Source organism: Leucopleurus acutus (genome assembly GCF_964270905.1).
Source record: "Leucopleurus acutus genome assembly, chromosome: 2".
NCBI lineage: Eukaryota > Metazoa > Chordata > Mammalia > Artiodactyla > Delphinidae > Leucopleurus > Leucopleurus acutus.
This window is the reverse complement of record NC_139143.1, coordinates 185,711,825-185,739,021: the sequence shown is the minus strand read 5'-3', so window position 1 is coordinate 185,739,021 and position 27,197 is coordinate 185,711,825. Positions and strand designations below refer to the sequence as shown.

At 41.3% G+C, this 27,197-nt stretch overlaps 1 protein-coding gene across 2 annotated transcripts in view; it reads left to right on the top strand.

Annotated features, from left to right (window-relative positions):
- Positions 1-27,197, top strand: part of KIF1B (kinesin family member 1B) — a 147,536-nt gene that overhangs the window by 97,486 nt on the left and 22,853 nt on the right. Inside the window, exons 21-35 of one of the 2 annotated variants that reach the window (XM_082833171.1) lie at positions 2,778-2,871; positions 3,990-4,138; positions 5,527-5,705; positions 5,861-5,998; positions 7,176-7,424; positions 14,511-14,629; positions 15,613-15,698; positions 16,044-16,173; positions 16,349-16,511; positions 19,189-19,279; positions 21,048-21,166; positions 21,824-21,879; positions 24,000-24,108; positions 25,472-25,538; positions 26,477-26,561. In XM_082833171.1, coding sequence (XP_082689297.1) covers positions 2,778-2,871; positions 3,990-4,138; positions 5,527-5,705; positions 5,861-5,998; positions 7,176-7,424; positions 14,511-14,629; positions 15,613-15,698; positions 16,044-16,173; positions 16,349-16,511; positions 19,189-19,279; positions 21,048-21,166; positions 21,824-21,879; positions 24,000-24,108; positions 25,472-25,538; positions 26,477-26,561 — 1,834 coding nt within the window. The remainder of the gene's footprint in view (positions 1-2,777; positions 2,872-3,989; positions 4,139-5,526; positions 5,706-5,860; positions 5,999-7,175; positions 7,425-14,510; positions 14,630-15,612; positions 15,699-16,043; positions 16,174-16,348; positions 16,512-19,188; positions 19,280-21,047; positions 21,167-21,823; positions 21,880-23,999; positions 24,109-25,471; positions 25,539-26,476; positions 26,562-27,197) is intronic. The other variant, XM_082833169.1, reaches the window with a different exon arrangement.

Genomic DNA, 27,197 nt, shown 5'->3' with positions numbered 1-27,197 from the left:
TGGTTCTTTTATCTTTTGTTACACAGGTATTTTTGAAGAGTCTAGGCCACATTCTAATTTGTCTGATTGTTTCCCCAAGATTAGATTTAGGGTAAACATTTTTGTTAAGAATGCTATAAATGTTACATTGTGTACTTCCATTTGCTTCACATCAGTAGACATAAAATGTCAATTTGTTCTATTATCAGTAATGTTAAAGTTTAATAAATTTAGTTAATGTGATGTTTCCCAGCTCTTTCTCCTTGTTAGTAGGCTCTTGAGATTGTGTGAATATTCTGTTTTCCATCCACCTTTCGCTCAGTTGTTTTGGCTTTTATTAATGATCCTTGCCTGATTCAGTTACTGCATCTAGGGTTGCAATGTAGTGATTTTCTAATTGTCATTGCCTCTGCATTTATTAACTGGCTTTTTGTTTTGTTTTTTAGTAAAGAAGAGCTTTCCCTTTTTCTCTCCTTCTTTCAGTATCACTGTGGGCTCATGGATTCTTTTCATACTCAATGTGCTGTATATTCTTTTCCTGTTATTATTATTTATTGGCCAATGGGAGTCTTTGTCCTTTTGAAATGGTCCCATCGGTCTTTGAGTACTCCATGCTTTCTGGCCCAAGATATTCTGGGATTACCTTGTATTTTCCTTGCTCCAGATCTGAAGTCAGTCAGTTTCACAAGGAGCCCTGGTTCCTTTTAGTGGGGAATGGTATTTAGAAACCAGAATTGCGGGCTAGGTGTACTTAGAAAAGAAACTTTAAAAAAACACTACCTGTCATTTTGATAGTGTGTTACCATTTAAGCGGACTTGAACTTGCATTTTTTTTTTTTTTTTTTGCGGTACGCCGGCCTCTCATTGTTGCGGCCTCTCCCGTTGCGGACGCGCAGGCTCAGCGGCCATGGCTCATGGGCCTAGCCGCTCCGCGGCATGTGGGATCTTCCCAGACCGGGGCACGAACCCGTGTCCCCTGCATCGGCAGGCGGACTCTCAACCACTGCGCCACCAGGGAAGCCCCTAACTTGCGTTTTTAAATGGTTTGTCATTTGGTCCTTCCTGCAGTCCTGTGTGGTAGGCAAGGTCGAACACTAAAATCTTCATTTTAAAGATGGCAAAAATGAGGTGTAGAAAGGATTATCTTTCCCAGAATTATAAGACTAATAAGAGCAGGTGCCAGGAGCAAACCGCAGTCTTTTTACCTGCTACTTTATATTTTTCATTTTTCCCACAGTACATAGTCTCCTAAAAAGTGTGTTTAGATGTCTTTAAAAAGCTGTTTCGGGGCTTCCCTGGTGGCGCAGTGGTTGAGAGTCCGCCTGCCGATGCAGGGGACACGGGTTCGTGCCCCGGTCCGGGAAGATCCCACATGCTGCGGAGCGGCTAGGCCAGTGAGCCATGGCCGCGGGGCCTGTGCTCCGCAACGGGATAGGCAACAGCAGTGAGAGAACCACGTACCACAAAAAAAAAAAAAAAAAGCTGTTTCGCTGGCTCTTGGTCACTGCCAGCTCCACTAAAGAGAGAAAGCTTCCTTTGTGAGACTAAATGATAAATGACTGGCGCCTAGAGAATATTTGCATCCCTCTTAGCATAGCCATTGGGAGCGCCTTTTGTAACGGGGTTTGCTAGCGAGGCTTTCAGTGGTCTTCTGTAATGCGTGGAATATTTGATTTGTGACTTGGAGAGCTCTGTTTGAAAACAGTACATAGTCATACCTAAACCATGACAGCCTGGAATCGGCCCACTCCCAGAGAAGCAGGAAGCCTGCTAGTATATTTTTAAAATGCTGTGTTTATGTTGTGATTTGGTGTTGTATTATGTGAAGGTCTTTTTTCTTAACTTGTTTTATTGTCAAAAAACACAAGCTTTTTTTTCATTTAACACTCCAAGGAACCTTTTTAGACATTTTTTTCCTTAATCTCTCTCCACCATGCAATTTTAATATGTCAGATATATAGTATATCAGTTTATATACTCTATGTATATTTGTGCTTTATACATAAAAAGAGTACTTTTTTTTTTAATCCCCCAAGAACTACTTTTTTTCCCCTGTTAGGACTGATATCACCCTAATTGAGACTGCATGGAGTAAGATGGAGGAAGGAAGGATGAATATGATTTGAAATATAGTAATACATTTTGTATTATAATAATATATTTTGAAATAAAGTTTATCGAATAAATAAATGCAATATATAGATTATTTCAATCCTAAGAGCACTGTGATCTTTTGGTTACCTGAAGGCTAACCTCATCCTACAGCTGCAAAGATAGTAATATTTCATCCATAGGGAGCTTCAGGGTCTACAGTCTGAATTCTTTTCCCCATCCAAACAGTTAGATAATTAGAACTCTTGGCAATACTGGTGAATTTAATCTTTTCCAGTATTGTTTTCTCCAGAATTCTTGGATGTGTAAAGATACTATTTAAGTGTATTTTAACATTTAAGGGACACATGCATTTTTCCTTCAAAATCCCCCCTCTCCTCTACCACAACCCCAAGTAAAGAACTCTTGAGTCTGAGGGAGAAGAAACAGAGAGACTGCAGTTAAATTCCTTGGAACACAAGATCTTTTAAAGCATTTACCCATTGCAGACTATTTTGTGTGCTTTATGGCTTTTTTCTGAAGCATTTCTTTGTATGTCTTTCTTTTCACTGTTGTTTCCTACCTCAATCTCCTCTTTTCTTTGTCTTTTGCAATCTCTACCTTGCCCCAATCTTCCTTTCTTTTTTCTTTTCTTTCCTTCTTATGTCCTCTCTCTCCTACATGTTATCTCCTTTCTTTTCGTTCAGGATTATGAGAGTAAATTGCAGGCCTTGCAGAAGCAGGTGGAGACGAGATCCCTGGCAGCAGAAACAACTGAAGAGGAAGAAGAGGAGGAAGAAGGTGAAATATAGAGACTGAAACTTTCCTCTGTATTGATATATGTTTTGGATCTGTGCTGTCAAATTACTGAGCTGATTTAAAGATGATTTAAAAGATGCTCAATGCTGAGAATCCAGGCTGTACTCTGTGAGGCTGGGATGGGGCTCATAGTGTCTATTAGAACACAAGCCATCTATCTGAGCATAGTCTCCATAGAAATCTGTTGGGCAATTTATATAAACTGTCTCATATTACTGTACATATGAAGTTCACATATATGTTGCAAATAAATATAGAGCTTAATCTTTGTTAAGATACTCTGTTTTATTTTCTGGTTTATGTCAGGGATTTCCGAGTGAGGGCTTTGGAATATGTCAGCGTACATTAAAGCTATTTCTGGCAGATTGCTAATCACATTGCTTAGTCCTGCCTACCTGTCTTAAGTTTTCTAGAATTTCTTAGTTGAATTAGGCCTTTAATGGTTAGTTACTGCCTTACAATGCAGTATGAACATTCATCACATTTCATTTTTCTATCCAACCTCTCAGTAATCTCAAGCCTTCATAATAACTTTGAAGGAACTCTTAATTTATGTACTAAATTCTTTATTTTTAAATATCCATGTGAGGGGCTTCCCTGGTGGTCCAGTGGGTAAGACTCCATGCTCCCAATGCAGGGGGCCTGGGTTCGATCCCTGGTCGGGGAACTAGATCCTGTAGGCATGCTGCAACTAAGAATCCGCGCAACTTAAAGAGTCCGCGCAACTAAGAGTCTGCATGCCACAACTGAAAAAAAAGGTCCCGTATGCCACAACTAAAGATCCCGCATGCCTCAACGAAGAGCCCACGTGCTGCAACTAAGACCCGGCACAGGCTAAATAAATAAATAAATATTTAAAAATAAGTATCTATGTGAAATATGACCTTCTTTTTCCTGTACTAGAAAGAAAAATAGATATATTTGAAGTTGTTCAACGTACTAGGGGTTTTTCTTTATTATAAGCCACACATTAAGGTGTATCTTAAAAAAGAATGGAGGAAAGCTGGAAAATACTTGATGAAAGAGATGAGGTAGAGGAGGGATATAATTTCTACATGGTTATGAGATCACCATTCAATACACTTCGTTTGCTCTTTCAGTTCCTTGGACACAACATGAATTTGAGCTGGCCCAGTGGGCCTTCCGGAAGTGGAAGTCTCACCAGTTTACCTCATTAAGGGACTTACTCTGGGGCAATGCCGTTTACCTGAAGGAGGCCAATGCCATCAGTGTGGAATTGAAGAAGAAGGTACGGAGGGTGTGGGAACATGGACCATCTGGAGGCAGAGCTGAGCCTGGTGGGCTTCATGGTCCTCATCTTGAGCTAACCTTTCCCTTGGGTGAACTCAGCAGCTTTTTGCTATGAAACAGGTTTATATATGCCTGTATTTAATATATGTACCTGGAACATAGTAGGTACTAACTAAATATTTGTTAAATGAAAATTTTAAAATAACATGTTTTCTAGCTTATTTTACAAGCAAGGAGACCGTATTCCTGACAGGAGCTAGAGAAACATATTGGTAGCAAAATACTTCTCTTGGGTTTCTGAAAATCTCAATTTTCTTTTAGTTTTCTACCATTAAGTTGGCACTTCTAAGTCCTATGTGCCCTCTCATCTTCTAGGGTCTGAGAGGCAGTTTTGTGTGATGGACAGGCGCGTACACCCTGCACCCAGACAGCCAGGTTCCAACCCCAGCTCTCCCAGTTGTTTGACCCTAATAGCCCCAGGCCTTCAGTCCCTCACCTGCAGAATGGGTTTGGCAACAGTGTCTGCCACCCAGGGATTTTGTGAGAGATGAGAGAGTGAATGCATGGAAGGTGCTGAAGTAGTGCCTAGACATGGTAATTAATATTACTGAAACATCACACCACATCTTAGATTTATTCTTCTTTATGTCCCACGGTTTAACAGTCTCCTGATGGCTAAGATTTACAGGGGGCGGGGTGGGAGGGGCAATACTGTGAAGTAGGTAAGAGCACAGACTGCCTGGCTTTGGGAAAAATCATTATCTTCTCCGAGGGCTATATTCTAGTTCTGTAAAATGGGGATAAGACGTCTTATTCATTCATAACCCCATCTCATTTTGTAATCATTTATTAACTATTTCCCTCTTCAAATAGACTAAAAGATGGCAGGGACTATCTTTTTGTCTTATAGCTGTATATAGCATTTCATTAATAGTTGGTAAAAATATAGGGTGGTATCAAGAAATAAATGACATGATGAATGCAAAGCACTTAGCCTGTGGTAACAGTTTTAAGAGTAATAGTTGTAATCCTCTGAATTTAAAATGGAAAACCTTAGCATGCCTCCACCCTCTCTCATTCGTGGGTGAGGGTGCACTCCTGGGTCCACCATTTGTTCTCTACAGAAGTCTTCGTTCAGTCAACCAAAGTATATTTATTGAGATTTTAGGTTGTGCAAAAACACTGTGCCAGGCTAGGAAAACAAAGTCTGTAAATAGCTTAATGATTAATATACAAGTGGCCACTTTTTTCAGTTGATCACAAGCTGTTGAGCATGTGCTGCTGTTTGACCTCCTTCCCATCAGGCGTGATTATATTGCCTTGTTTCCAAAACCTACTTGCTAAAAACAGAAAGGCCGTTTGTCGATGGTTTCTTCTTCCATTTAGGTGCAGTTTCAGTTTGTTCTTCTGACTGACACGTTGTACTCCCCTTTGCCTCCTGAATTACTTCCCACTGAGATGGAAAAAACTCAGGAAGACAGACCGTTCCCTCGTACAGTGGTGGCCGTAGAAGTCCAGGATCTGAAAAACGGAGCAACACATTATTGGTCTTTGGCGAAACTTAAGTATGAAAATGTCATGCATAAAGCCTTTATTCTTATTTAATATCATTAAATGGTGGGAGCAGCTTTTTAAAATCTTACATGGAAGATACTTCCAAGATGAAATTTTGATGTGACCTTGTGATACTAACCCAGCACACTTTATGGTTACTGTACAGGCAGAGGCTGGATTTGATGCGAGAGATGTATGACAGGGCAGGTGAGATGGCCTCCAGCGCCCAAGATGAAAGTGAAACCACCATGACTGGCAGCGATCCATTTTATGATCGATTCCATTGGTTCAAACTTGTAGGAAGGTAAGTAATGATTTTATTGGTGTCTTCTTTTCAGGTAATGAATGGTTTTATTTTAATTGTTTAAAGGCTTGGCAGATATTACAGAAAGTTAAAGAAAAAGAGTACAAAAAAGCCCCATTTATAATCTTATCCACTCATACACAGCCACTGTGTCATTTGGTATATTTCCCTTTAGTTTTACCCAACAGGCACATTTTTTTTAAGTTTCAGACTTTCAATCAAAGTAACTGACAGTCTTCCCTGCCTGTCAGCTCATTCACAAAATGTCTTACACTTGACCAAGATAGATTTAAAAGAAAAAGGAAACCTGTGTCTGTATCCTGCATAGTTTAAAATCACAGTATGACGTCCAGTTTATCAGACTGCAGTCTCTCCATGATTGTCCTCACTTTAATTTTTAAAGCAGTTCATCTCACTTTAGTCTTTGCCAAGAGTGAAAAATTGCACACCTTAGTAATCCACCTGAGCCTTTTTTGTGTATACTTTACTTTCAGCATTTAACGTGAGTCCATAGTGAGTCACATTCTTAGAGGTTTAGAATTTTTAAAGCAGAGAAGTATAGATTTTCACCTTAATGATTTCAGAATTTGAAAAATTTTCTAACTGCAAAAACTTTCCAACAGTTTTAAAGGAACTGGGTTAAAAGGTGGAGCTGAAGTCATAGTATTTTGTAGAAATGAAGTAAGTCTTTTCCAGTCTACTCTGATAGTAGAGCGTTTTCAAAGAGATGAATTGGCCAAACACGTCTTACCCAAGCAAGGCACATACCTGCTTTGCCATATACCATTTCATCTGTTTTGTTTTCTGCTCAGAGATGACATGGGAATTGGAATAAAGATTTAAACCTTATTATTTCACCTAATATTGAGTGGCTCCTTTGAGACCTGGCTGCTGATTTTTTGTGTGAACTGGAGAACTTAAATGTTTTACAGCACATTGTTTACCTCGGATATTCTACTCATGTATTTCCTTTGCTTTTCTCATTCCAAGGATCAGTCCTTGTTCCATTTCACCTGAGCCAGATGATTTATGCTTATTTTATCCCTTTGCTTTTCCACTTGCTTGTGTTGTTTTGGTTCCCCAGTGGGTTCTGTCCTGTTGGCAGCTGTAGCTTCCTGTTTAACCAACTATTCCTCTCTCCTTGGCTGTGTCCGTCGGCATCTTACCTGGTGTCTAGCGCCCCCATTTTCCACGGCTGTGTGAATGAGCGCCTTGCTGACCGCACGCCCTCCCCCACTTTTTCCACGGCCGATTCCGACATCACTGAGCTGGCTGACGAGCAGCAAGATGAGATGGAGGATTTTGATGATGAGGCATTCGTGGATGACACCGGCTCTGACGCAGGGACGGAGGAGGGATCAGATCTCTTCAGTGATGGGCATGACCCGTTTTACGACAGATCCCCATGGTTCATTTTAGTGGGAAGGTTGGTGAGGTTAAAGTGAGAAAGGCAAAAAGGGACCAGCTCTTGCTCTAAAGAGGCTCCTTGTGCAATTTTGGACCATTTTGCTTTAGCCAGTTCAATTCATGACACGCTGATCTGGCTGAGAGAGCCCTCAGGCAGCATCTGTGAGGTACTTGGCCTACTCGGTACAGCAGGCGGCAGCGTGTGGACACTCTCCGTGGAGGATTCCTTGTCTCAAACTGCCCTGTAATTTTGTTCTGAAGGGGGAGACCCCAGAGTAGAAAGTAATCAAAGCTAAGAGTCACACCGTTACGGAGTTGAACAATGTCATTGTGTCTGATGTTTCCTCTTTGTGGGAATATGAACGAGAAAGCAAAAGGGGCAACGTGAGAAGGATAGCAGAGCAAGTCCAAGGCTAGGCTGAAAGGACTCGTGGCATCAGCAGGAATCGCGAGGACAGAAGTGGAATCAGGAGTAGTGTTAGGTTTATTTCTTGCTTAGTCTGTGAGTCCAGAAAAGAATCAAGAGCGTGAAGTTTCCTCTTTGTCTAACTGAAATGGATGCCTTTCTTTGGCCAGTTTCATAGATCTTTGGCTTGTGCTAAGATTTTACCTATAGGCGTTATAATGATGAATCTCATAAAATTATCTGTTGAAACCATCAACAATGGATATTTGTTCAGTGCTCCATGACACTGCTTTGTGTTAAGTTCAGCTTACCAAACCAAGGCATTGTCTCTGGCCCCATCTGTCAGTGATGCAGAGCTCTCAGGCACATGTTCCTAATACTGGGGTCTTTGTCTATATCCAGTCTTCATGCTGAAGTAATTTTAATTACAAATTCAACAGTGCAGCACTCATTGAATTAACAAAAAATTATGTCTATGTTTTGATTTAATTTCAACACTGCATTAAAACCACATGTTGTTGAACCCTTTAAAAATAAGGGAAATTATATTAGTGTTAGTGGATAAGCACCAGTTATCTAAAAATATGAAAGTGCAGCGAGTCTCCTGACCCATTAGGGACACAAGGTTCTAAAACTTAGCTCAGAGTATGGTGTTGGTTACCTGGTGAGAACTAAATAAATAATGTAGAAGATGATCACTTTTATGGAAAGGGGGAAAAGAAAAGCTTTTTGATAGAAATTAAAGCCTCAATTATGACTGTGGGCTGTACTATTAGACAGTCTTGGGGTTTTACAATGGTAAAGGGGCATTTATTCAGTTTTTCCATGAATAAATATAAAGGATTATACAACCATGAATATTGTCTGGTGTGTTGCCAGGAATAGATGCTTAGAATTTCAGAGAAGCTGATTTATATTAAAATTGAGAAGGGTACTTCTGTGTACAAATAATGGGACCATAATGCTTTCCTTACTTTATGGCTGTTTCCGTCCTCTTCTGAGAGGGTCGGAAGTTGGAATCAAGTTTTTATCCACAAACTGCTTGGTCCTGATGCCAGTCTTGCAGCTTCTCACGCTGCTCACTTAGTTCTACATTATCACACATGAGGAATAGGTAGCTTCACCCTATGTGGTGTGGTGGAAAGAACACCAGCCTAACTTAGGACAAGCAACTAAAACGGAGACCTGTTAGGTTCTGAAGTATAAACTGAAGAGTTAGGTAGGGAGAAGAAAAAGCATTAAAGATCTTTTTCATCTTTTGTATTCTTTCATCCACACTAGCAAAATGAATATCCTGGTTCTACTCAGAGTTCTACTCAGAAGCATTTGTATTTTGAGCCAGTTGTATGAAAATCCCACGTAATGTGGAAATTCTCTGCGTTAAGATATATGTATTTTCTCTCATTTTAATCATATCAGATTTAAGTGTAGGTATAAGGCAATCAACTCTACTTTGATTTTCAAATAAATTATTTGTGGAGCTGTGGCTCAGGAATTGACCTTTCCATTTCTTTGGGTTCCCAGGTTCTAAAACTGACTTTGCTTTGCAAGAAAAGTATTAGGGGAGAAGGTGAAATCATAGCAGTCAGCAGAGTGAAGGATAGCTCTTTATTTTCACCCTCGGCTGCATTTCTTACCTACAAACAATTTGTAATAATGCAACATCACCCAGTTACGTACCAGTCATTCTCTGTGTAAGAGGAGTAACTTCTGTGCTGTTTTTGTGATTCACGGGATTAGATTTCCCGTATTGGCACATAATTGCAAATACAATTTACTTATAAAATTTTCCAGTTTTTTGTAAAATTCCATTTATAGGTTTTGATTCATGGCCTTGGCTGCCTCTGGTGAATTTTTATATGAAAATTAAAAGAGCTTGTCCCTTTAGCTATTCTCTTATGGCATGCTGGGATGTTATGAATCATCCATCGTCATTTGGGATGAAATGTAAAGTATTTAGGCTAGTGTTCTGGGTTAAAAGTCTCCTGGTTATTCTGTGACCTAAGTACCTGAACTGACATTCTTTCTGTAACTGATCATAATTATGCTGGTTTTTATTATCTTTATGTTGACAGAATTTGTTACCCTTTTTATGTAACTTCGTAGAACTTTATGCTAATACATCCTTTACATCTTCCCCTCTCTCGTCCCTGTTCTCTTTCAGTCTGCTAGGTCAAGGTACAAGGATTCTCAAGAATGAAGAATAATTATAAAAATTCTAATTTAAAAAACTTCGTAAGAGAACGAGAACATTTATAGAGCCCAAAGCATTGATTTTGGACCAAAGCCTATGTTATAATAATAAGACAAGGAGCTGTCTAGTGACTGTGCAGTTGTGTAGTCACAGTGCCGATGCACACGCCACTGCCATTGAATTATAGAATTCTCTCTTCTAAAAAGGGAAATTCCTATTCTTCCACTTTTGGAGTAGCCGTTGCCATAGACAGAAAGGAGATTCTTCTTTAACGTTTGCGCAAACAGTACTTTATTGTAATTAAAAATAGGGGTTCTTGTTTTTGAGTAGCTACTTTTAAGTATAAAAATAGCTATACAAATTAAATATGGTGAGGAATCTAAACATGTCCTATATAGTTAATATCCATCATGAGTATGGCTTTGAAAAATCAACCTAATATAAAGTTGAATGGCTTTGCTTCTCTACCTCTGGTTTAACCCATTTTTCTGGAAAAATCTTCCACTTCTACTTAAAGATAGAGGACAGGTCACTTTCCCATTCACTTATGTACATAGATATTCAATCACTCACCAGATATTTATTGACCAGACATGGTTCCTGCCCTCCTGGGTTTTCAGTCTGGTGGGTGAGACAGACAAATAATTACATAAATAAATGGAAATCATAGCAGTGATGGAGTTGTGTGTTACTGAGATCATAAAACACTAGGGGGACCTGTCATAAGAGAGTGGTATTTGGAATATGATGTGAAATCAAAGGCATGAGGTGGGTAGAAGAGCTCAGAGAGGACAGCAGACAGGGGACGAGCATATACGATGGCTCTTTAATGGCCAAGGCATTGAACGCGGGCAGTGGCTGGAATGCCAGTGAGAAATGAAGGTGGTCTGCATGTGTGCTGACTTTGAAAGTGAAATTATCCATTTGGTACCTTATGCCAAATTCGTAGTCTTTAAACTCTATCACAGTAGTTGATGTTTGAGACTCTTGTTTGTAATCCTTTTTAGACTTTTCTTTTAAAAATGTTTGTACAGCGGAGCTTTATCCCTCTTTTTTAGCATTGCCCTCCCCCACCTTTGGAGCAGACTGAAAGGGAAGTAGACATCATTTGATCTGACTCAGTGTCCACTTGCAATTATTTTTGTTATACTTTCATTCATGTTTCATTTATGGTCTTTCAGTTTTATTAACATTTGTTTTTCTGTGGTGTATTTTGTCAATTTTCAGAATTGTTTTCATTACTTGGAGTTGAAATCCCAAGAATCCGCTCCATCTTCCTTTTCTTTGTTTTAAAGTAGATTCAGAGCAGGAAAAGGTGCAGACATGCATGCAGGCATACCTCGGAGATATTGCTGATTTGTTTCCAGACCACTGCAATAAAAGCAAATATTGCTATAAAGCCAGTCACGTGCCTTTTTTGTTCTCCCAATGCATATAAAAGTTACGTTTACATTACATTTGGTCTATTAAGTGTGCAAAGCATTATGTCTAAAAAAACCAATGTATGTACCTTAATTAAAAAATACTTTATTGCTAAAAGGAATATGCTAGCCATCATCTGAGCCTTCAGTGAAGCAGGCTTTTTGCTGGTGGAGGTTGCTGTTTGATAGCATCTAACCCACAGTAGAACTTTCAAAATTGGAGTCAGTCCACTCAGACCCGGCCATTGCTTTATCAGCTGTGTTTATGTAATATTTTAAATCCTTTGTTGTCATTTCCCAGCATCTTCACTGGAAGTAGATTCCATCTCAAGAAACCACTTCTTTGCTCATCCATAAGAAGCAACTCTTCACCCATTAAAGTTTTATCATGAGACTATAGTAATCCAGTCCCATCTTCAGGCTCCACTTCTAATTCTTGTTCTCTTGCTATTTCTACCGCGTCTGCATTTACTTTCTCCACTGAAGTCTTGAATCCCTCAAAGTCATCCATGAGGGTTGGAGTCAACTTCTTCCAAACTCCTGTTAATATTGATGATATTTTGACCTCTTCCCACAAATCACAGATGTTCCTAATGGCACCTACAATCCTTTCCAGATCCATCAGAGAAGTCACTGTCTATGGCAGCTGTAGCCTTACAAAATGTATTTCTTAAATAACAAGACTTGAAAGTCAGAATTACTCCTTAACCCATGGGCTGCAGAATGCGTGTTGTGTTAGCAGGCACGAAAATATTAATCTCCATCAGAGCTCTTGGGTTACCAGGTGCATTGTCAGTGAGCAGTAATATTTTGAAAGGGCTCTTTTTTTTTTTGCCCTGAGCAGTCGGTCTCAACAGTGGGCTTAAAATATTCAGTAAACCATGTTGTAAACAGATGTGCTGTCATCTAGGCTTTGTTGTTTCATTTATAGAAAACAGGCGGAGTAGATTTAGCATAATTCTTAAAGGCCCTAAGATTTTCAGAATGGTAAACGATCATTGGCTTCAACTACAGGTCACTAGTTGCATTAGCCCCTAACAAGAAAGCCAGTCTGTCCTTTGAAGCTAGACATTTACTTCCCTCTAGCTCTGAAAGTCTTAGATGGCATCTTCCTCCAATAAAAGGCTGTTTCATCTACACTGAAATTCTTATTCAGTGTAGCCACCTTCATTAATAACTTAGCTGGGACTTCTGGATACTTTGCTGCAGCTTCTACATTAGCACTTCTGCTTCCCTTTGCACTTTTATGTTATGGAGACGACTTCTTTCCTTAAACATCATGAACCAACCTCTGATAGCTCCAAACTTTTCTTCTGTAGCTTCTTTACCTCTATTGGCCTTCATAGAACTGAAGACAGTTAGAGCCTTGCTCTGGATTAGGCTTTGGCTTAAGGGAATGTTGTGGCTGTTTTGATCTTCTATCCAGACCACTAAAACTTTCTCTATATCATCAGTAAGGCTTTTTTGCTTTCTCATATCACTTGTGTATTCACTGGAGTAGCACTTTTAATTTCCTTCAAGAGCTTTTCCTTTGCAGTCACAACTTGTCTGACTGGCACAAGAGGCCTTGCTTTCAGCCTGTCTCAGCTTTCAACATGCCTTCCTCACTAAGCTTAGTTATTTCTAACTTTTGAGTTCAGGTAAGAGACATGAGACTCTTCCTTTCACTTAAACACTTAAGAGGCCATTGTAGGGTTATTAACTGTCCTAATTTCAGTATTGTTGTGTCTCAGGAAATAGGGAGGCCCAAGAAGAGGGAGAGGGACGGGGGAATGGCCTGTTGGAGCAGTCAGAACACACATTTATCGGTTAAGTTCAGTGTCTTGTATGGTTGCGGTTTGTGGCACCTCTAAACAATTACAACCGTAACGTCAAAGATGACAGATGACCATAAAAAAAAAAAAATGAAAAAGTTTGAAATAGTGTGAGAATTACCAAAATGTGACACAGAGTCATGAAGCAAGCAAATGTTGGAAAAATGGCGCCTTGCTGGAGACAGGGTTGCCACAAACCTTCAATTTGTAAAAAATGCAATATCTGCAAAGCGCAAGAAAATGGAACGCAATAAAACGAGGTATGCCTGCATGTGTCACATTTAGTTATGTGTGATTTCTTGATGCAAATGTTTACTCTTTGTCTTGTCTTGTCTTCAAAGATCAGCATATACCAAGTGGGAAGACAGGAATAATAGTAGGAACTAGATTCTATTTCCCACCCACTAATTGGAATGAACACCCAAGCTTTGTGATCACCGGTTTGTGTTGCTTAAAAAAAGTCAATCGCTACAAAATAATGAAAGAAGAAAAAAAGAGAACAAATGTGATATGACTTTGCTAGTTCATTTGAAGTTGAAAAATGTTAGGTCTTACCTCGTGTATATGCATTTCTGAATAAAGTTTTGAACCCTAGAAGCAAAAGCAACCCTTTAGGGATCAGCTGTCTCCTTCTCCCTTAGCATTTATCTTGATGTCCATCCAGAGTCTCTTATAAGCTCACTAACAAAGAAATTTCTGGCTACATGGCCTTTCTGCCCATATGTGTCAGTCACCCTGCCTAAAGATCATAGTCATTTCTTAGGGTAAAAATAAAGACCCACAATGTTGTGACTTGAAATCCATTTTAGAGTTATTGACTGTATTTCAGTCACATTTCTCTGACCATTTTTGTCTGCTGATTTCTGTATTATCTATTGGGGAAAACAAAACAAAAACCTCTTTGTAATTAGTTACATTAAAAGGTTAAACTCCTTAATGGGCTCCCTTTTCCCACTCGTAGCAGTATTTGTAGAGGAGTATCTTGGAAGTCTACTTCCAGTGGTCACTCTACCTATGGTAGTAATTCTTATAGGGAGTAATTTGGTGTACGTTGGTCTTTTCCACTGCTTTACCAAGCATTTGCATTTGTTTATACGTTATGTATTCTGAAAAAGCAACAGGAGGCAGTCTGAGAGTACAGAACAGAGAGGTTTAAGACAGGGCCCAGAAGCCAGCTCACAGTTTCATGAAGGTATTCTCAGTAAATCTGAAAGCCACCTTCTCTACCTGTGGGATGCTCAGATGTCTGTCTCCTGGTTTCTGTCTCTAGAGCATTTGTTTACCTGAGCAACCTGCTGTACCCCGTGCCCCTGATTCACAGGGTGGCCGTTGTCAGTGAGAAGGGCGAAGTGCGGGGATTTCTCCGTGTGGCTGTGCAGGCCATCGCAGGTAGGCGCCCCTCTTCTGAAATGAGGGCCGTGGGTCCTCTGCCTCGAGACAAAGGAGGCCCGTTCCGTAAGGGCCGCGCTTCAGTGCAGACTGAAGAAAGCCTTTATTGCTTCCTTTCTAGCTGTTGTTCCCAAGTATCACGAGTAGATCCTGTTTGGTTTGGGCTACTGCTGTTTTGGAATAATGGGGTAAAGGGGTCTCCTTTAACATGAAGAACAACCCTTGGGTTACCTTTATAAAAGTCATTTGCATTTTAAATGATGTACCTTAACTGCTTCAGAAATAACAGAGGATTTTCAGACGGTTTCTTGCCTAATTTTCTGGCAGGATACTTCTGCTAGACGTTTCTGTACTTTGGCTGCTGTTGTGCAATGTGTGGATCAAGATGTTGACACTTCATACTTTTTTCCAAGCTCCAGCCTACATTCTGAAGAAAGAATGTGGCTGTTCCCTGTAACGTTTCTGTTTTAGTTTCCAACTGCTGTGCTGTATTTAGTGACCTCTTTCAGCCTTTCCCCGTGGAAATGCATGATAGTCACCAGCGTTGAGCTATGGAGGTCTTCACAAGTACAGTCTAATATTTTCAAATATTTATTGAATATTATTGAATATAATCTTGTCAAGTGAAGGGATCAGTATTTCTAAGTATGACATTTGAACAACATCAAGAGTGAAACCGATCCTTTATTCATTAGTTTCATTCGAGCTAAGGAGGTGGTAAGTTTACCTGAGTAGAGTTGGAAGCAGCCTATTTGACTTTACTGCTTTGGTCTCTTTCTTTCTCACGCAAAAGACTTGTTCTTTAGTGTCTCCTCTTGTATTAAAGTTTGAGAACCCTAAAGCCCACTATCTCCTATTTATTTTTATTTTACTTTCCTATATATTTTTATTATTGTAATCCAATAGGAGTCGTTCCTCCTTGTCCCCATATGTAGTCTCATCCTTGCTTTTTTTTCCTTTCTTTTTTTTTTTCCTCTACTTAGCGGACGAAGAAGCTCCTGATTATGGTTCTGGAATTCGACAGTCAGGAACAGCTAAAATATCTTTTGATAACGAGTACTTTAATCAGGTGAGAAATCTGCCAGGAAGAGGAAAACCTTGTGGAAGGATAAGGAAGTAGGCAGGTTTTGTAAGGAGGATGTTCAGCACTGGAGAGCAGTTCTGCCTAGAACTAAAAAGTATAGGTTACCACAGGATAGTTAATAGAATATGGGACATGTCTAACAATGACCGAGGTGAGGGTAAAGGCCCAGCATTTATATTGTGTTGTATTGCCTTTTCTCAGGCAGCTCTTAATCCACATAACTTTTCAGTCACTATTATTTGTTGGGCAAATAAATATAAGTTACGGAAATGGGGGGAGAATATGTTGTCATACTACTTTATCATCTACTCACCCCTGCCTTGTTTTCAGAGTGACTTTTCTTCGGTTGCAATGACCCGTTCTGGTCTATCCTTGGAGGAGCTGAGGATTGTGGAAGGACAGGGTCAGAGTTCTGAGGTCATCACTCCTCCAGAAGAAATCAATCGAATGAATGACTTGGGTGTGTAATCAGAGTGTACTATGATTGCATATGTTTTCAAAGAGGGAAAAATACTGACCATTGTCAAGGAAGATAGTTGCCTTTATCATCTAGGGATGGAAAGGTACACTCTACTCTCTAAAAGGTGCTTTGTGTGTTACTTGAACCATATCTGTGTTCATTTGACCCTCTTTAGATTTGAAGTCAGGCACTTTGCTGGATGGTAAGATGGTAATGGAAGGATTTTCTGAAGAGATTGGCAACCACCTGAAACTGGGCAGTGCCTTCACTTTCCGTGTAACAGTGTTGCAGGCCAGCGGAATCCTCCCAGAGTATGCAGATATCTTCTGTCAGTTCAAGTAAGCCGCCCCTTTGCTCTGCCTCCCTAGGCTCTTACCCCGGATGATGTCCTTTGTGCACTATAGAGCGATGTAACACTTGCCAGGTAGTACACTCTTGAGAGAGAAATGACTACCAGCCACTGAAATAAAATGCTTTCTTCACTCAAGATGGGAGTAAGAACTGGAAACCTACAATGGAATGAAACAGAGTTCATTGTGGGGAGGAGTGTGGCCACATATCCTGCTAGAAGGTTTGGTTGTGGACTGTCCCCCTCTGCCAGGAGTATAGGATCAGATCCAGATGAGCCTACTTATTAGTCTTTTTAAGTGCTCTTCGTGCTGAAGTGTCTCGTTAATAAACACGTATGAAAACAATGAATTATCCAACCGCCAATTATGCTTATTTAATACTTGGGAAAGGGAGAATGTAAGTCATTTAAAGAGCAGCAAAATTCTGCATCCACTGAAAAAAAGCTAGTAAGTACGTAGAGAAGATGTGACAGGTTTCATTTCTCATCCACTTTCTAAGCATTTTCTATCCTATAACCCTGTGGAGCTCTGTGCTCTAGGTACTTTCGTCTCAAGACCTCCAAAAACAGTTTTTTGGAGAATCTTTAAGTTTTAATACCCCCAAACATCAATATGTCTTCAGTACTTGGAAAGGGCCACAGTACAAGAAAATGAAGTCTGAGCCACCCCATTCCTAAAGCCCACAGTTTGCCACTGGTGCCACCAAAAGGCTGCTTTAGATTTCTGCCATTCATTTCCCCTCAGTATGTGCCTTAGCCTTCCCTGGGGTCCTAAAGCAGCATTGCTTTTTACATAGATTTTAGCCAAGTCCTCAATTAAATGTGATTATTACATGGTAAGCCGCTAATATCATTTGCTGTAATTATAATTGATGAAATAGTATCCGTCCAGTGTAGGTTTTGCCCATTTAATGTGTTTTTGCTAATAGCCTCAGTTAGTAACTGATGTATTTTGTGGAAAAGACCTACTTGGTTAACTGACATCTGAAATGGCAATAGTGGTATGTTGACTTCTGTCCTAAAATCTCCTAAAAAGAGAGTAGCATCTCCACCTGGCATTAGCTCTGGAGGAAAGGGCATGTTGACTCATGCTGAAAGAAGACTCAAGTTCTCCTGAGGTTTTTATCAGCTCTCATCTGGCCTGCATAGGGAAAACAGAGCTGTAGAGCAATGTGAATGATTTCATGCGTCACCTCTGTGGAACCCCAGGATATTTGTATCTGCTCCAAGCAGAGCCTTGTTGGAGTGTAGATCAGAGATCAGCTGATGCTCATGGCGCCTCTGGCAGGTACACTGTGTGGTCTGGAGAGGAAGAAATTGGAAGAAAAAAAGGAGTAAGAAGTAAGAGAAGGAAAGGGAGAGAGGTAAGGAGAAAATGAGAAGAAAGAAAATAGACGAGAGTACACGTCGTGTGGAATGCTATAGTGCCACAGCGTCAGTGATTTGGATGCCTGGCAGAAGTACACCACTTTCGGGCTCAGTGAATTACAGTTGACCCTTGAGCAACTCAGGAGTTAGGGCACTCACCCTCCGCACAGTCAAAAATCCGACTGTGTATCCAGGGTTCCACCATATCCGCAGTTCCGCATCTAAGGGTTCAACCAACTGCCGATTGTGCAGTACCCTAGTATTTACTATGGAAAAAAAATCCACGTATAAGTGGACCCACGCAGTTCAAACCTGTGTTGTTCAAAGGTTAAGTGTAATTGGAAGACTGGTAGTTCATGATCCTGGTCTTTCTACCCCCTACTCTAAGTGTTCTTGGACTTCCCTGGTGGTCCAGTGGTTAAGACTTCGCACTTCCACTGCAGACCCTGGTCGGGGAACTAAGATCCCACATGCCGCATGGCACAGCCAGAAAAAAAAAAGTATTCTCTTATTTCCATTTTTTTCTTGCAGGAGTATGCGATGTCCTTCTGGTGCATATTTCTATCTGGCAGTAAATCTTTGAATTGAGTATTCTGTAATTCTCCACTTCTTTTTATGTCAGACTAATAATAGGGAGGGAGAGAGAACAATAAAATCTCATATTTATGAGAATAAGTCAACATAGTCCACTGACTCAAATATTTCAGGAGTATTTTCTACATTTAGAGCCCTCTGGGAGACACTGTCTTTTGGGGAGACAAGCAAATAAGTACATTATTACAAACAATGATATCATTGCTGTTGAAGAAAAATAGGTCTCTAGTGCTGTGGGAACATAGAACTGTTTGAGTGAGTCAGGGAAGTTTTCCTGGAAGAGGTGATATTTGAATCTCCTCCTAGCTGGTCTTAGATAGACTCCCAGGCAAGTATGCTGTCCACAGGCTTTGATACTACCTTATAGAAGCTTTAATCTGCCAAATCTTTTCTGTACAAAATGATTTCACAATTTTTATTTCAGTAAAAAACTTTTACAAGGGAATAGGAGTTCACTGAATTCACTGTTCATACATTCACAAGGGTAAGTGATAGGGTTAGTTGATTTTTCAGTCATTTTTGACATAAAAGCTAAAATGCTATCTGAGTGATATGGAAAACGTTCTCTACAAGGAAACGTAAATAACTTGACTCAGTTAAAGACTCTACTTAAGTAAGGTGCTACTTTCCAGTGGGATCCAAGCTGATCCTGATGAAACCATTAATACGAAATTCACGCGGGTCTTTTTTTTTTTCCTCTTAAGCTTTTTGCATCGCCATGATGAAGCGTTCTCCACTGAACCCCTCAAAAACAATGGCAGAGGAAGTCCTCTGGGCTTTTATCATGTGCAGAATGTAAGTGACGTGGACGTTTTTGCCAAATGTTTTGCGGGTTTGTGGTACCTTGAAGCAGCTGGGGTGAGGCAGTCGTCATGTGTGGGACCCTTTGGCTTTCTCAGCTGAAGAAGGTTGATAATCTAAGCTGCTGTGTAGGGGGAGCTCTGTGATGAGAACAGACAGTGGCGGGAGCGGCCAGGGCCCTGAGCTAATCCTCAGTGGACAGAGCAGGCAGCATCTTCTCTGAATTACAGTGGGGCCTGTGAGTAGCCTGGGGGTTGGTCTGCCAATAAATCCTTTGTCGGTTTGAATGTAGTGAGTTGTTTTAGTGTTTCCTTCCTAGAATAATAAGCATGTTGCATATGAGTTTTGTTAAATATGTTATTCTTTAAACCATAAGAGACAAATAATTGGGTTGCAATTAATGTAGAAACTATGAAATACATTTTGTAGCTAAATTAAGATTCAGAATCTGTTTCCTTGCAGCTGATTCTATGATTAGCCCTCTAATGCCCCTTACAACTCTCTCATAAGTGGAATAAGAAAACAGACCTCCTATCTCTTCTAGAAAGATTTGCTCAACTCTGTTCAAAAGCCGTGATCCTCATTACAATAGCTAACATTCACTGAGAGCTTATTTTGTGTCAGTCATTGTTATAGGTGTGTTTTTGTGTCTTAATTCATTTAATCCTCACTTTTATGCCATATACTATCATAATCCCCATGTTATAGTTGCGATTACCGAGGCAGAGAGCACTCGAAGTCACTCACCAAGGTTACAAAGCTAGGAAGAGGCAGAGGTGGGGTTTGAACCCAGGGAAACGTGGCTCTAGCATCCAGGAGCTTCACTACTGCTTGAACAGTCTTGTTCTCTTGCCAACCATAATCCGCTCCCTAAAATGCGAGAGGAAAGGGCAACTCCAGAAATGGAGCAATCAAATACAGAACACACTGTTTTCTTTTTGATGTTTAATTATATAAATATGAGCATGCCTGTATATGATAAATATTGATTGGCTCTTGTGCACAAGGACTGTGTCTGACGCCACGGGGGGGTGCTCAGATGGACCACAGGGTAGATTATGCCTCCGAAGAGCTTAGAGTTATGATAGGGGAAATAAATGCATATTTAAACTGTAGTGATACAGGATATAGAAACGTTCGAAAGGTATTCATTAAATGCAACGGGAGTAGAGAAGGGAGAGTTATTTCTACTAATGGGAAGAGTCTTTTAAGCTACATTCTTTGCTGGGGGTGGATGTTTTTGTAGAGAAAGGAGGTGGGGGAACTTCCTGAAGACTGTAGTGTAAATAAGAAAAGGTGGGTCACACTTGGCACTGTACCTGGCACAGAGTCTGCAGTCGTGTTTTTCATACTGTTGTTGCCATTTGAGCTGGGCCTTGAAGTACAGGGATGACAGAGGTACAGAGATGTGGGAAGGCCTCCCAGGCACGGCTGAAGCCTGGGCCAGCCCTCAGGCACGGTGGAGGAGAGAGCAGGTGAAGGGAGCAGCAGATTGAGTCCAAACATTGTGTGAAGGGCAGCAGAGGGGCCAGAGGTCATTTGGGGCAGACAGTGGAGGGTGTTGAATGCCTGAAGCTTGGTGAAGTTAACTGTAGAACGAAAACCAGAGAAGAGCCCCTCTCTTTTGGTGTGAGAGGCCTTCATAGTAAAATTCCCAGCACATACTGAGTACTCAAAGTGCTGTAGTGCTGTTTGCAGCAAAAATGTGTATTTTCCTATAATAAATCTTTCGCTAATCTAGGTTGCCTTTATTCCTTATTAGATTGCAGTGGAGGTGACGGAATCATTTGTGGACTATATCAAAACCAAGCCTATCGTGTTTGAAGTCTTTGGGCATTATCAGCAGCATCCACTTCACCTGCAAGGACAGGAGCTTAACAGGTTTGGACCGAATGAGCAAAGATTTTTGTTATTGATATTATTGTTGTTGTTATTGTCGTTACTGTCACTTGCTGGAAAAGAAGAAATCTTTTGAGGAATTAAGATAGGTAAATAACAGTTTTATATATTACCCTATGTTTCCATTTCAGAAACATCACCATCTTTCTTCTAAGCTACCCAGTCACTAACTGTAGGTAGAGCAAACTGAGTTTTGCCCAGGTGACCTTGAGTACTGTCTTTTTGTAGGAAGAGACTTTGAATAGGATAGAAAGTTGAGGTGATAAGGGCTATAACCTGAAAGTTGTGTATAATTGGTCCTAACCGCCCAGAACTTTATGAAGCATAAAGCTACTATGAAGCGTGTGTCTCTAAGTGGAGACATCAAAATTGGGGAGGAGGACAATGATGGGGACTTCGGGATGATGGCAGAGTGTCCTTGTTAACAGAAAAATTTTTCTTATTTATTAGCTCTGACTTACAAGGGGACTTTTATCAAAATGTCTTAGCCTCAGTTTTACTGTGTGGGTTTATATCTGATATCTGATAAGGTACCAGAGTTGAAAGTACAAATGATCCATTTTTAAAGGGGATTTAAACACGCCACTAACACCAGCATGGGACTGTTTAGTCTTGAAGAACTTTTGTCTTCCTTTGCAGTCCACCCCAGCCATCTCGACGATTCTTCCCTCCACCCATGCCACTATCCAAGCCAGGTGAGCACAGCTGCGTTCTTTGTATGATGTACATCTCTTATTCTGAGTGACTTTTCAGATAAAAAATCATAGTCAAATTCCTACTCCACTTCTGTGCATCCTTGTGTGTTCCGGTGTCCAGTAGGAACGAGAATTGTTGGTTCCTGATGGAAATAAGAGGTGCCAAACAATAGGACTCTATATCCCCGCCGATACTGTGGTCTTCTTACTGCAGATTTTGATAAGCTCCATGCTCCTAAATCTCTCTGCTTTGTGTGTAACTCCCTTTAACTGTCAGGTGACTGGGCACTCCTTTGCATATTACGTTTATTCCGCATGTTCAGGTATCCTGTTCTGATTTTTCTTTGTTTATTTTCATCCCTTTTCCTTGCTGCCCACTTGCCTCATTCCCACCCCGCCCTGTGCTCATTCTCCACCTCTGTGCTCCTCGCCTCCGTCCTGCCTTCAGACCATGAGAGAAAGATTGAGCTGATTCGGTTTCTCATATCTGACTATGTGAATGTGCATGTGTTGGACACATTTTCTGAGCACGCCAGTGTGCTCGCATCCTCCGCCATTGCCACCTTCCAGGATGAGGCTGACCCAATGCCGCCTTTTCTCTTTCTGCCAGTTCCCAGCCGCCAGACCGAGAGGGTACCTAAACGAGATGGTTAGTAGCTAAAATTAGCTCTGCCTTAGATTTAGAACCATCCTCAGAGGCTGGTCCTAAAGCCTGGCTCTCCATGTATGAAACACCGACGTTTCTGTTTGCTACTTGACCTGCATGTAGAGTTCAGCACATTGTCAAGATCATATCACATTTCCTTCAGAGAGATTTTTAGGAAGCACCTTCTCTATTTATGCCCCTTTCACATCATCCAGGGGGGTGGGGGGGTGGGGGGGCTCCTTATATTTGTTGGTGTGGATTCTTTGCAATGGTATTTTTAATTTTAAAGGATTTTTTTACTGGTAGCTGGCTTTTTGTAATGCTCTAGTTTTGCTTTCTGACCCTCAGATGCCCACCAGAGCCATTAACCCCCTATTATCTTATTGACTAGCATCATCACCAGCTTACCTGGAATTCAGCTGGGGTGAACAATGCTGATAGGCCATGCCTCTGAATAGCGCTGTATGAGTCACACAGCCCCTTTAGATGCATTGTGTCCGTGGATCCTCACAACATCTTTTTAGATAGTAGGCAGGATATTATGATCTTCATTTTCTAGTTGAGGAGACAGACTCCCAGAGGTTAAGTGACTCAACCAAAGTTTCATAGCTAGTTAGTGGTTGAGCGATAATTAGATCCCAAGTCACTGGACTCACACCACTGCTCCCAGGTTCAGAGCAGAGAGCCCTCTTTGTATTGCCAAGATTTCAGAATTTCTACATAGTGTTTCAAAATGCCCACCATGTGGAATCTGAATTCTTGAAAATACGGGGGTTTTGGCTAATATATTTCATCAGTACAGATAAGAATATGGAATTCACATCTGAAGAAAATGGGTAACATGAGATCATTTACAGAATCCTGTATTTACAGATGAGACCAGTGGTTTCCAAACTTGTCCACACATTAGAATCACCTGGGGGGCTTCAAACCTCTCAGAGGGCTGAGTCCCACCCCTAGAGACTGTGATTTAATTGGCTGGCGGTGTGGCCTGGGCCATCTTTAAGATCCTCAGGTGACCCTCATGTGCAGGGAGGTTCAGGAACCACTGGGTTGGAGGATGGGTCTTTCCCGCCACAGCAGCTTTGATGAGGCCCTGTGATGAGCGAGGCTCGCCCCACATTGCCTGTCCCACATTGTTACCGTGCTCTGCATGCTGCAAATGTGAGAGTCTAAGGAAGGTTTTTTAATGGTTTTGTGAGCACATTTACTCTGCATGAAACCTGTTTTCTCATCATTGGGTAGTTTGTTGAGAGGGAAAAAGATGCTGACTCTCCGTTTTCCTTGTTCTCTGAAGTTAGAGGTACTACTGTAGTTGATGGTGAAGTTTCTCTGGCTCTTCTGCACTGAAATCTATCCCCTCACTCTCGCTGCCTTTCCCAAGTGTGTCCTTGAAGACTGACATTAGAGAAGCTTATACCTTTGCTGAGTAGACTTGGACCAAATTTTAACATTTTCCAAAAACTTTTAAAAGTTCCAGCCACCAAGTTAAATACCATGAGCAAAACCAGCCTTGGCCAGAGCATGAGCAAGTACGATCTTCTGGTTTGGTTTGAGATCAGTGAATTGGAGCCTACAGGAGAGTAAGTCCAACTTTATAAATTTTTAAATATGACAACTTTTCCAAAATTAGAAAACGTAAATTTGAGTCTCTCGTCTTTGGGTTCACAGAACATTGTCACATTCCAGTTTTGAACTGAATTTGGGGTGGGGAGGGTCTTTATATTATTCTTTGAATCAGATGTTTGTCAGAGAACTGTCTAGTATGATAATGTACCTTCTTGTTAGCAATAGCAAGATCATGAAGAATGGCGCTTTGCTATGAGGGAAGACAACCTGCAAAGTGGGTTTTAGCAGCAGCAAAGCAAAGGGAGTCAGAAGCATGTTGCACATAAAAGGGCCAAAGGCATATCAATATGTCAGGGGATTAGGGGACAGAATGTTTCTGTAGACCAAGGTTTCTCAGCCTCTCACTACTTGGGGCCAGATGGTTCTCTGTTGTTGGGGGTTGTCCTGTGCATTGTAGGATATTTAGCTGCATCCCTGGCCTCTACCCATAAGATGCCAGTAGCACCTCCCCTCCTGCTGTGACAACAGACATTGCCAGATGGCCCCTAGGGGTCAAAATTACCCCCAGTTGAGGACCACTGGCCCAGATCAAAATGATCAGCATCAGCTTACTCTCTCTGTATGAGCTGTGTTAGACTAAGTGACGAATGTAATTACTGTTTATAGTTGTCTCAGAAATGCGTTTGAAAAACACAAAAGAGATCCCTCTCCCGAAACAGAGGCAAGGGGCTGTATCAGTTAGTTAAAGGGTAGGGGATAAATGTTATCTTAATGATCCTCTCTTTATAATGCTAGGTAATACCATTATGATCACCTCCATAAAACATTTATTGGGTTCCTACTGTGTGTGAGGTTTGGCTCTATCGATCCTATATAGAGTTGTCAGTAGTGACATTGCTTCGAGGAATTTGACTTTCCACAGACAGATCTATAATGTGATTATAACTTGCATTATGAGGGAGCAGTAGTTACAGTAAATGGTTTCTACTGAGTTAATTGCTTTCTGATTCTTAAAAAATGATCTAGAATCTGAAATTATCTCTTTCTTATCTCCTGACACTTGCCGTTGCGGTTATATGTTATTTATGGAAATATCTGTTAGACAGAGAGCTGGGATTGGAGCCAAAAGATGTTACTGCCCTATGAAGACTTCAGTCTAGTCAGGATGATGAGACATACATATGTGGAAAGGTTTACTAAATGCATATGACTGTCCAAGTAAATGTCCACCCCAGATGGTGAGAAAGACATGGGATCAGAGTTTAGAAAACAAAGACCACTGAGGGCTGGAGTGACCAGGGAGGACCTTGCAGGTGAAGTTGCACTTAGCACAAGCATTCTGTCTAACTTCTTTCTTTTACGTTTCTGTTTTTATAGGTATATTCCAGCTGTGGTTGACCATACAGCAGGCTTGCCCTGCCAGGGGACATTTTTGCTTCATCAGGTACTAATGAAGGAGCAAAAGAGGGCTTAGAAGGGAACACCAAAAAAGTTAGAATAAGAAACATAACTCTCTGTTTCTCTGCTTTTTTTAATCTCCATTTCAAGGGTATTTGGAGGTCAGGGGACATTGCCCCATCATTTTTTTTTTCTCCTTTCCTTAATGTTTCTCAAACCTTGGCTTATATTTATTGATATATACCCTGGCTTTTATGTGTAAATATATATATATGGGGTTTTTTTGGTTTTTTTTTTTTTTTGCGGTACGCGGGCCTCTCACTGTTGCGGCCTCTCCTGTTGTGGAGCACAGGCTCCGGACGCGCGGGCCCAACGGCCATGGCTCACGGGCCCAGCCGCTCCGCGGCATTGTGGGATCCTCCCAGACCAGGACACGAACCCGTGTCCCCTGCATCGGCAGGCAGACTCTCAACCACTGCGCCACCAGGGAAGCCCCGTAAATATATTTTGAAAGAGCTATCTTGAAAGACTTTATTTCATTCAGTTACATAGTAATTTGTGCAGCTTCCATGTTATTTTATACAATTTTCACTTGGTGATGTTTGGAAACTCTGCTTTCACAGCCAAAAGTTCTTAATGGAGATTGAAGATGAAGGTTTCAGTGGACTAAAAATGTGGCCATGAAATGTAGGTCCCCCTTTGGCAAATCAAAAGTAGCTTTAGTCAGTGCCCAAAAGTGCTTATGAGCCAGATGGGCACACTCGGGGACTTTCAATCTGGGCATCGGTTCTTAAAAGCCATATCAGAACCTGGCTCTTCCTCAGTCCCTGACCTGTGTCCCTTTGTTCAGAATAGCAGTGTGGACAGCATTTCCCCTCCCCCTCCATACCTCCCCTTCCTGCCCATCAGACAATCCAGAAAACAACAGACAAGAGGAAATAAGAGATTGTCCCAGCTAAATTGCAGCCCTGCTCCATTATCTAGGGCATCCAGCGAAGGATCACAGTAACCATTATCCATGAGAAAGGGAGTGAACTCCACTGGAAGGATGTCCGTGAGCTGGTGGGAGGTGAGTATGTTCCAGCAGCTGAGGACGGGCCTTAGCGGAGTGACTGCTCCCTGTTCGGAGCACAGGGAGTGTGCGGAAGGCTGCGCTGGAGAGCGTGACTGTCAGAAGAGAGTCCTTGAGTTGGAAACTACTCTTGTTTCCCAGCTCCCTTCATCAGTTATTCAACCTGCCATTGTTTTTCTCAGTGCCTGTGGGAGCAGTTCTGGGCCCGAGGCTGTGAGAGGGCCTAAGAGAAGTCTGCTCCTTGTGAGCTTGGGGTCTAGTGAGGAGACAGCATGTGTGCATGTACAGAGCAGTTTGATGAGTGAGTACCAAATGAGAACAACTGAAAGACCTGTGCTAAAAGAGTTGCCGACAAAAAAGATCCAGGAGAACTGGGTTAGCTTGTGGGAGATGATCTGAGTAGATTTGAGAGAACTTAGAGGGTTTCGTTTTTCTGCAAGCATTTGGAATTAGAGTCAGCAATGTCTAACGTGCAAATGGCTAGAAATCTATGGCCAGAGTGGGGAGACTAAACTAAAGCACCATGAGAGGAAAGAGTGGCCAAACAGCATAAGCTGTAGAACGAGAGCCCGAGGCAGGGGGTCTGAACCTAGTTTTGCCATGGACCCCTTTGGCAGTGGTGAAGCCTCAGAA